Source organism: Petaurus breviceps, unplaced genomic scaffold, assembly GCF_028583685.1.
Source record: "Petaurus breviceps papuanus isolate PSGF00001 unplaced genomic scaffold, PetGlider_PUasm1.0 76, whole genome shotgun sequence".
Taxonomy (NCBI): Eukaryota; Metazoa; Chordata; class Mammalia; order Diprotodontia; family Petauridae; genus Petaurus; species Petaurus breviceps.
The window spans coordinates 28,893,819-28,904,596 of NW_027186473.1; the positions used below are offsets into that span (position 1 = coordinate 28,893,819).

Sequence of the window (10,778 nt, forward strand, 5' to 3'; positions counted from 1 at the left end):
CAGAAGAAAATATCAAAGCTATCAAGTCACATGAAAAAACTCTCTAAATCACTACTGATTAGATAAATGCAAATTAAAAGAACTTTGAGATACCACCTCACATCTATCAGTTCAGCATACGACAGGAAAAAAATTATAAATGCAGGAACAGATGTGGAAAAATATGAACATTAAGGCACTGTTGGTGTAGTGCACTGCAATTTTGTTTCCAGTAATTCTTGCCCCCAAAGCTTGGATCTTTGAGTTTATTAAACATTAGATTATTTTGGTCACTTACTACCATATATGATATACCTAATCTCTTTTATTGATCCAATCATTCTGGAAAACAATTTGGAACTATGCCCAAAGGCTCTGCAAACACTTTGACCTAGCAATAACACTAGGTCTGTATCCAAGAGATCAAAGAAAAAGGACCTATAGGTACAAATATATTTATAGTAGGGGCGGCCAGGTAGCACAGTGAATAAGAGCACTGGCCCCAGAGTCAGACCTGGGATCGAATCTGGGCTCAGACACTTAGCACCCACCCAGAAATACCTGGCCATGTAACCTTGAGCACGTTACTTAACCCCAATTGCTTAGGGGAGGCCAGGTGGCGCAGTGAGTAAGAGTACCAGTCCCAGAGTTGGGATAACCTGGGATCGAATCCAGGCTCAGATACTTAGCACCACACCCAGAAATAACTGGCCATGTAACCTTGAGCAAGTTATTTAACCCCAACTGCTTTAAAAAAAACAAATATTTATAGTACCTCTTTTTATGATGGCAAAGAAGTGGAACTCAAAGGGATGTCCAACAATTGGGGAATGGCTGAATAAGTTGTGGTATATGATTATGATGGAATACTACCATTCTATAAGAAATAATGGGGGTGATGGTTTCGGAAAACTGGGAAAGACTTAAACAGATGTAAAGTGAAATTAGTAGAACCAGAACATTGCACACAGGAATAGCAATACTATAAGGATAAAGAACTGTGAAAGACTTATTAGCTAACAGGATCAACATAATGATCTAAATCTATTCCAAAGGACTCGTAAAAAATGCTGTCCACCTCTAGAGAGACAGTTGATGAACTGAGTGCAGACTGAAGCATATTGCTTTTCACTTTATTTTTCTTTTTCTTTTGCAACATGCCTAATATGGAAATGTTTTTCATGAATTCACATGTATAATGGGTATTATATTGCTCACCTTCTCAATGGGTAGGGGAGAGTCTAGAGGGAGAGAAATAATTTAGAACTCAAAATTTAAAAAAAATTTAAAAAGAACAAATATAACTCAAAAAAAGAGACATGAGAAGATATCCTTATCCCGTTGCAGATGTGGGAGGCCCATAATGGTGCACATTGCACAAATTTTCTGACTTTTTCTGAGCAATAATTCTGACTTTCCCCCTTTTTTTCAATTTGTCTTTTAATAATACTATTTGCAATATGGCATGGCTTTCTGTGAATGGTGGGAGGAGAGATCCTGGGGAAACTATGATGATGTAAAAAGCAAAAGATATCTATAAAAACATTTTTTTAAAAACCTGCTTAAAGTGGTATAGTAGAAAGAGCACTGAATTTAGATACAGGAGGATGAGAGTTCTAATGCAGCCTAAAACCCTATCTGTGCAAACCACTTGACTGCTGTCAGGCTCAGTTTTCTCATTTGTAAAAAATAGGGACAATAATAGCATCTATCTACTTTCAAGGGTGTGTTGTTATGAGAAGGGAAAATCATATATTTCTAAAGCACTCTGCAAATCTTAAAGTACTATATAAATATCAATAATCTGGACAAAGGTGTAGATGGCCACAATCATTAAAACTGCAGATGACACAAGCTAAGAGTGATAGCTAACATTTGATGATAGAGTCAAGATCCAAAAAAAATTGTGAAAGATCAACTTCCTAAGTACAGGAAGCATTGTTATACAGTAATTATTCCTAAAAAGATCTAGAGGTTTTAGTGGACAAGGTCAAAATGAGTCAGCAATGTGATATGGCAATCCAAAAAGCAAATGTGATCATGGGCTCTCTAAGAAAGGCATATCTTCCAGGAATATCAAGATGATAATTCCACTATACTCTGTCTTCATCAGACTTCATCTGACATATTATATTCAGTTTTGATTAAGTTGTTTAGTTCAGATCAAGGACAATGATTGGCTGCAAAACATACAAAAGGGAAGAATATGGTGACAGGCTTTAAATCACATAATGTTATACAAGATGGGTGTGTTTTTCATAGAGAAAAGGCAATGAGACATGACAGCTGTCAAGAAGCTGAAGGTTATCATGTAGAGGAGGCATTAAAGTCCTAGAGGGTAGAATGTGCAGAGATTTCCAAGACAAATTTAGGGCTGATGTTAGGGTGGGACAATCCAACTTTATAACAATTAGAAATTTGTCTAAAGAGAATAATAATGCCCAGAGAACTCACTAACCAAACTGGAAGACCAAAAGTGGAAGGGGGTTTCTTGTGAGGTGGTAGATTTCTTCTCCTTGGAGAACTTCAAGCAGAGATTAAATAACCACTTACCAAGTTATAGTAGCACTTGATTTGTATGTATGGATTAAATTAGCTGTTGAAATTCTAAAATTCTGTTGTTCTGTGATTTTGTGACCTAGTTTCAAATCAGTGTAACTGTACTATTACCTAACATATCTAAGATTGTCCAAAACAGGAGCATGAGACTGTAAAACATTCTGTCGAAATCTATGTAAATTATATCTATGGCCTTCTCTTGGTCTAAGGACACTATTTACAAAAGTCAATCTGTAATGACCTATTCTTGAAAACAGGCTGGCTATTTGTGATCATTTCTGCCCTTTCTAGGAGTCAATAACCACAGTTTGAATACTATTTTCTAGAGTTTTGCAAATTAATCAAAGTTTTCCTACAATATGCAGACTCAATCCTTTTTTCTTCTTTGAAAATTAGGGTGACATCTGCCTTTTTTTTAGCTCTGTGGTACCTATTCTCTTCTCTGAAATAATTCAAAGTAACACTTGTGGACCCTCAATCACATTTCCAATTTATACAGCACTCTGCAATGATTTTCATCTGAGCAAGGTGACAAGAACTCAAGTGCTCCTCTTGCTAACTCCTTACATATCTTAAATTGTAATTCCTTTCTAGTAATTGTTGTCTATTGTTTCCTAGGCTGAAGAAAAAAGAAGCAAATCACCAGTTGTTTAGTTCTACCTTCTGTCTTTCATAATCTTCATGTGCTTAGTTCTACCTTCTGTCTTTCATAATCTTCATATCTACCAAGTACCTTACTCCCTGTTTGATCGTCTTCATACAGTCCTTTTGTTGCTTAGGGGATTCAAAGCCCAACTTAGATCATTTTGAACTTTAGCATTCCAGATATTATTTTCTTACAGAACATACTTTTTTCCATCCTCCATTACCTCTCCTTGCTGCTATTTTCTATTCTACTGCTTCTATTTCAGTGCATCTGAGTCTTTGATGTGCATTTTCCCTCCACTGGTGCAGAACACAACTCATTCATCTCTTTTCAACCTGTGTAATTTTAGCCCATATTCTCCTATAAATTACCCAGAGAAAACATGCTAGAAGATTTTCCATAGGTCTTTTTACAGTTGGTGAGTACAAGTAAGAGACTTAATTATTACCTCTTTAAAAGATTTGCCTTATTTTTCTCATGATACACATTCTGGTAATATTCTTTAAGCTACTTCTCAGGCACAGGTCATTCAGAGTTGGATACAAGCTACAGCTTACTTGCCCTCTGAGTCTCCCCATTATCCTCTGGGTTACCCACAGCTCTGATTCTGCAGTGATCTGGGTATTTTAGAATTTACTATCACTGAGCATCATTGAGGAAAAAAGGGGTATTAAAATAGGTAGGTCATGTATTAGGAAGTTTTTAGGATTTAAATTTTTAGATCTTTAGATCTAATTTTAGACCAATTTAGGATTCAAAGTACTGCGCTTTAACTCAAATGTAATTCAGGCTACTCTTCTTTCTGTTTTCCTCCAAGCATCGGTGTCTGTTCACTACAGAGACTGTCCTGGATGTACGAACCAAGATACCAACTCAATGGACTGTCCAACACACTGGATTCTACAATAGAGATAAGAGATATAGTTTATCTATGATTCTTCCTATGTATATTGTTATGCCTATCTTTGAGTTAGTACAGATTTCATTAAGAATATCCTATAATAATCTGAGGCTTCAGTGTCATCAACAAACAGGAGCATCTGAAGGACCTCATCACCTACATATAAACTGTCTTCCATTGAGACTCAGCATAGGAAAATTATCCATGACAGTGAGAAATGCCTTGGTCAGATGTGTCTCATTATTTTATAGCTCATTTAACATAAATAAATCAGAAAGTCACTTAACTGTTAACTCTGGAAACAAATGTATTAAGATATCTTATATAGTCTTTTATGCAAAAGATATTCCTTGTTAAAAAACTTTAAACTACATTTTGCTTTAATGAAGTCAAATGTCTTTTGTAATCACCAAATATGTTGTGTACATATTTAAGACATCTATTTTTGAAATACAAATTAAAAGCTACAGTATCAGTAAAATAACCAAACTTGATTCTGGAGAAGAGCTGAGAAAATGCATCTCTTACTATGAATGAGGAATATTGAATATACCGTCATATACCTGCCATATTGGTTAGTTTTGCTGAACTGCTTTTTTCTGTTTTTTTTAAACCTGAGTGCCAGGAGGTATAGAGTAGTGAGAAAAGAAATATATATAGAAATTAAGGTGATATAAAAAACAAATCAATAAAAATACAATAAAACATTTATTTTTGACATAAAATACAGTCAAGCAATGTCCATTTATATAATCAAATCAAGTAATTCACAGTTACAATGAGTATTTTTTCAACCTTGAAAAGTGGAAGAATATATGTGCAATATCACTCAAAACAAACTTTCTCTTTTTCTTTTACATCTAATTTACTCCTTGGTTTCTACGATCATCATACAGTCCCAGGACCATATACTACACACACTATTAGTAGATAAGAAAAAGAAATTAGAAGTGTTGATCACTTTCTTATAGAGATATCCTGGCTTTCCTGAACATATTCATCTGAATAAGGGAAACCACTTGAAAAAGGCCAGTTCCTCTACAATGTATCCAAATAGTTCTGGGTGTCTCTTCTTTATTCATTCAGTGCAGCACAAGGAGATGTTGGAAATAAAAGTAATATTGGTTCCCATTTATCACCCATGTGTTAAATTTCATTTGGGGAAATATGGTCAGCCACTTCTATGTCCTCTACTCTAGTCAAAATACTTGTAAGCAGCTCACCAAAAGCACTAGCTTCTTCCCTAACCCACCTAGTTATTCCCTGGCCATTGTCTTGGCACAGAGATGACCTCTTGCCATTCTCTTTAAAAATATCCGTAAGATGACTCCCATGTGTGTTTAGAGATTTGGTCACATCTATAGGTATGCCTTCTCAGGTAAAAAGATAGTACCTTATGAGTGACATCAAGATGAACTTCTAAATCCGACTGGGAATAAAGTCAAATAAAAAAATCATGATATCTAATATACTGGGTCCATTCAACAAAATAAAAAAAAGAGACCTGGCATTTAAGTTTTGCACCCGTATCTTGTCCACTAACTTGGGACCTCCCCCACAGCAACAAAAAATTACTTTGAATTTACTTTGACTCTATTTATGTTATCTTTGTTCATATTATCTGTACCTACACTTAATAGAATCAAAGCCCGCAAGGGAAGGGACTACCTCATTTTTGTCACTGTACCTCCAAAACCTGGGCACGTTACCTTGCACAGTGAAAGCATTTAATAATAAGTCCTTGATGAGTGAAGTAAAATTCAAACTCTCCTGACCAGCAATCAACAATTTGGCATCTATCTACCACTCTAGCTTTATATCATAAAAAACTCTAACAAAATGTATTTTTTTTTCTCCCAATATGCCATGTGTCCTCCTGCCTCCTATATTTTGCTTACACTATTCCTCAGGGTTGTAATTCCCTCCCTTTCCTTCTTAACTGCTAAATTTCTACACATCTTTAAAAGTCTAGTTCAAATGCCCACCACAAAAAGAATGCTATTAAACAGCTTTTTAAAAGAATGAGAATAAAAACAAATGCTATTTCAAACATCTGAGTATTGTACAAAAAAATTAGTTGTCAGTTCAAAAGAAAAAGTCTGGGCATGTCAGAGAGTATTTTTTTCCTCTCCCAAGTACCCTGAAATAGCTATGTAAAGATAAATAGATAGGTAGAAAGATAAATATTTTTACTCATCTCAAAATCAAAATCCCATTATTTCTCCTGCTTCCTATTACACAAATCCTATACTACTCAACAGGGGCCACACTTTCAATAGTTAATTCTGAAGAATATCTGCCTATAACCCTTCAAAATGTCTTTTTAATATTTCTCTGATTTTCTGCTGAAACTATCCTAATTCAAGAGAGGATCATATGATCATAAAATCATAGATTTAGGTCATCTAGTCCCTACACTTTATGGATGAGGAAACTAAGTTTCTAGTAAGATGAAGTGATGCCCAAGGTCACGCTGGCAGACAGTAGCAGATCCAGAATTTGAATGCCAGGTCCTCTGACTCCAAATTCAGCAAGATTTCTCCTGATAAATGCTACTTCTGGTTGGTCTCTCTGCCTCAAGTCTTGCTCCCCTCCAGTCCATCCCTCCACTCAAATATCATCATAAAACACATTCTGCCCACATCATTCCCCTATCCAATAAACTTCAGTGGCTTCCTGTTATCTCCAGGATCAAGTTTATAATCTTTCTATATTTTAAAGCTCATCATAGCCTGGTCCCTTCCTACCTTGAGTCTTCTTCCACTTTACTTTCTTCTATGTATTCTATGATCCAATATTACTGGCCTCCTTACTGTACCTCTTACAAGATACTCCATCTCCCACACATTTTGACTGACTATCTCTCATGCCTAGAAGGTTTTCCTTCCTGGCTTCCCTGGTTTCCTTCAAGTCTTGGCTACATTCCAACCTTCTGCAAGAAGGCTTTCTCCACCCCTACTGCCCCCCCCCCCCGCCCCCACTAATGCTAGTGCGGCCCTCTGAGATTACTCCCCCTCATTAGATTGTGAGCTCCTTGAGGACAGGGATTGGTTTTGCCTTTCTTGTATCCCTAGTACTTAGCACTGTGCCTGGCACAAAGTAGGTGCTTCATAAATGCCCGATGACTACCTGGAATGACTTGTTTTGCTTCTCACCTTATCAAACAATCTAAGGATCATATTTACCCCAAGCCATCCTTTATGGTACTTTCAACTCCCCTGTTTAAAAACTTTCAAGAGCATCTTGTTTGTTACTTGTAAGATAAAATCCCTAGTTTTAAACTCAGGGCTTTCCATAAAGCCTACTTTTCCAAACTTATTTCCTACTTTCAACACATTTTTTTTCTATACCAGACAATAAGTCTATTCATTTTTACACAAGCTCACAATATAATATCCAATCCTTTGCTCATATCATCCCAAGAATAACTTTTAAAGACTACTTATCCTTCAAGGTCCAATTCAATACCCTTCAAAGTCCAACCTATCTCCTCTTGCAACCTTTTCCTCATCAAACCACAGTGATTTCTTGATCAGCTAACCTCCAAAGGCAGTTATGATCTGTGCCATGCATCTAGTAGTTAATTATATAATGCTCATTTGAATCTTGTCTCCCCAAATAAACTATAAACAAGACATGCTTTTTGTATAGTACAGACCATTTCTAGTACTTTAGAATGGTACTAGAACTTAACTGGTACTCACTAAATAGCTACTGAATAAACATATAGAGCTGTCCACTAATTATTCCCTACTGCAACCAGGTAGTAATGGCTGCCTCAAAAATTCTTTACTCATACTCTTTACTCTTACTCAAAATAGCAAAGGTCCTCAGAAAAGCATAAAGATGTTTAAATGTCTAGGAGGATGCCATATGTTGTCTTGAAATCTAATATTCACTAATCATAATGCATTAAACATTTTTCAATACATAAATGAAAAGTTTTCTACTAAGTCAATGTCATGCAATTCAGCAGGCACTGACAATAATTGTTAACTGGCAATTCAGTAATAAATGGAACATAGTATATGGATTAAAACATGAGTTTAAATAAATCACCACTCTGAGTTCTGTCATCTTTCAAAACTATATCCGTGAAAGAAAGTATTAAGTCATTTCTTCTTTCTGGGTCTCAGTTTCTTTTTCTATAAATGGAGTAGGATATAATAATCACTAAAATCTTCTAGCTCTAAATCAATAGTCTATGGTTCTTCCAGTTGCTTCTTTAAAAATCTAAGTGTAACACAACATGGTGTAATAAATAACTAACATTTATGTAGCAATTTGGAGTTTGGAAAATGTTTCGCCAAGGCCTCTCTTCCACCTAGAATCCCTAGCTTCCTGAAAAAGCACTGCCCCAGTCCAGTGCCTTCCTTGCAAAGTCTCTTCTGATCCCCCCATTACTAGATATCTTCTATTCCCCCAAATTGTGTGTATAAATATGATTTTACTGCAATAGAGAGTAAGTTCCCTGAAGTCAAAAGTCAAAATTTTTATCTGTTTCCCTAGCACTTAGCACAGTTGCATGCATACATTTATTCACTTGAGTATCAATCACAACATCCCATCGAGGTGGAAATTACCAGAATTACTATCCCTGCTTCACAGATGAAAGGCAAATTGATTTGTCCATGGTCACAGACCTAGCTAATGTCAGTGGCTGGATTTGAAACCAGGGCTTGCTTCCAAGACCAGTGTTCTCCTCGCTAAGCCACACTGCCCTCTAGTGAAGTGGAAAGTGTACTGGACTTGGAGGCAGAGAACTGAGGTACCAATTCTGTTATTCACTGGATGTAAATCACTGCTCCTCCCTAGCCCTCAGTTTCTTCTTCTGTAAAAAAGGGAAAATGGACTAGATCATCACTAGGATAGCTTCTAGTTCTAAATCCATGTCCTAAGTTCCTTCCAGTTGATTAAAAAAAAAAAATGAACCTAAATGCAGGAATCAGAATATACAGCACCATAGTACTGCATACAGAAGAAAGGGCACTGGATATGGACCCAGTCCCAATCCACGCGGCTATTTATTAGTTGTGCGACCCTAAAGCAAGTCACTGCTCTTTCTCTGGGCCTCCCGTTTTCTTCTCTGTACAAGGAGGGCACCTAATGTCCCTTGGACTGACAATCCATGATGCCCTCTGAAACCGGACAAACATTGCCCAAGCCAGACCCTGCTCCGCGCTGGACACCGTAGACGCCACACCCCTGGACACCCGAACCCCGAACCCGGTGGCTTACTTTGGTCTCTCAGAAAGTCGAGCTCTGTGGCCATTTCGGTGCAGTTTTAGCTGCCTCTTTCTCCCCCCTTCCAATGACAACGCAACTTGAGACTGCCCATTAAAAAAAGGAAAAAAAAGAAAACGAGAGAGCGAGAGCGAGCGAGATGACACAGCGGCGAGGCTCGAGAGGACCAAGCCACGGCCTCGGCCTCCCTCTCATTCCACGAGCGTCGGCTCCTGCCCGGCCAGGCCTGCACGTACCTCCCGATAAAGCTGGGCAGGGCTAACCTAGGCGGGCGCAGGGACAAGGCCCGAGTTCAAAGCTCCGGACAGACTGAAGGTGAGGGGTACCGATAGGCCCCCAGCAGAGAAGGGTAAGGCCGTAGCCACAACCCCCGCCCGTCTACCCCGCGCCACTTCAAAACCGGCGACGGGCTCCGCTCCTTGGAGACGGCGACGCCGCATTTGCGTCATCACGGCACCGCCGGCGTGACGCCCCTGCGAGGCCGCTCTCCTCCCCTGCATCTGGCAGGCTGGGGAAGGGGGCGGGGCAGAAAGCGAGACTCTCATTGGACCTTAACCAATAGAAGTGCGAGAGAGAGGGAGGGAGGGAGGGCGCGTCTGGGGGTTCCGCAGGTGGGAAGACTACCTTCCTTGGAATGCAAGGCTGCCGCATTAATGTACTTTTAAGATACCTTTTTATTGATATGATTCATTTATACCGCTTTAATTTCCCCTCGGATCTTACCCCCTCTTCCAAACATCCATCCTGTATTAGGAAGATTATTTTTAAATGAAAAAAAAAAAAGTCTGCACAACCGATCAATAAATTGAAAAAAATCTAAAAATGTATCCCATAGTACTGGATCTCCCATCTCTACAAAGGAGTTGGGGAAGGTGTCATATAATTTCTTTGGAACCCTGCCTCCAAAACAATTGTCATTTCTTCACAATAAACAAGCATTTATTAAGCTCATTTTGTGCCAGGCACTGTGCTAAGTGCTGGGAATATGAAGAGAGGAAAAAGTCACTGCCCCTGCCATAAGGCGCCTTTATATGCAATGAATCTTATATTATTATATACTCAGGTAATTTAAATGGAAAGTAACCTGAAAGAGGAAAAACACTAACAGTTGGGGACTGGAAAAGGCCTGCTGCAAAAGGTGGGCCTTGGGTCTGGGAATCCAGGAGGTAGAGGTGAGAGGAGAGAAAGTTATAAGCTTGAGGGACGAACACTGAAAACGAACCGTCTGAAAGTGGCGTATTTGTGGTGTATTCAAACCCTGAAATTAAGGAGGGAGCCATTGGAAGTCGTTGAATTGGGCGAAAGGAGGGCAAGGGGACTCGGGGAGGGGTGTCACATGATCCGACTGCCCTTTTAAGCTGGGTGCCGGGTGAGTTGGAATGGAGAAACTTGAAGCCAGAAAGAAGGCTTTTTGCAGGAGTTCAGGAGTGAGGTGATGAGGACCTGATT

The 10,778-nt window shown here is 38.6% G+C and overlaps 1 protein-coding gene across 7 annotated transcripts in view; it reads right to left on the reverse strand.

Annotated features, from left to right (window-relative positions):
* The window catches only part of SCLT1 (sodium channel and clathrin linker 1), a 286,904-nt gene extending 277,101 nt beyond the window's left edge, over positions 1-9,803 (reverse strand). For 4 of the 7 annotated variants that reach the window (XM_069105364.1, XM_069105361.1, XM_069105367.1 and 1 more), the window contains exon 1: positions 9,324-9,802. Coding sequence is in view for 4 of the 7 variants with exons in the window: in XM_069105361.1 (XP_068961462.1) it covers positions 9,324-9,357 (34 nt within the window). In the remaining 3 variants the exon portion in view is untranslated. Of the gene's footprint in view, positions 1-9,323 lie in introns of all 7 variants that reach the window. The other 3 variants (XM_069105365.1, XM_069105363.1, XM_069105360.1) reach the window with 3 other exon arrangements.
* Positions 9,804-10,778: the final 975 nt, after the last annotated feature.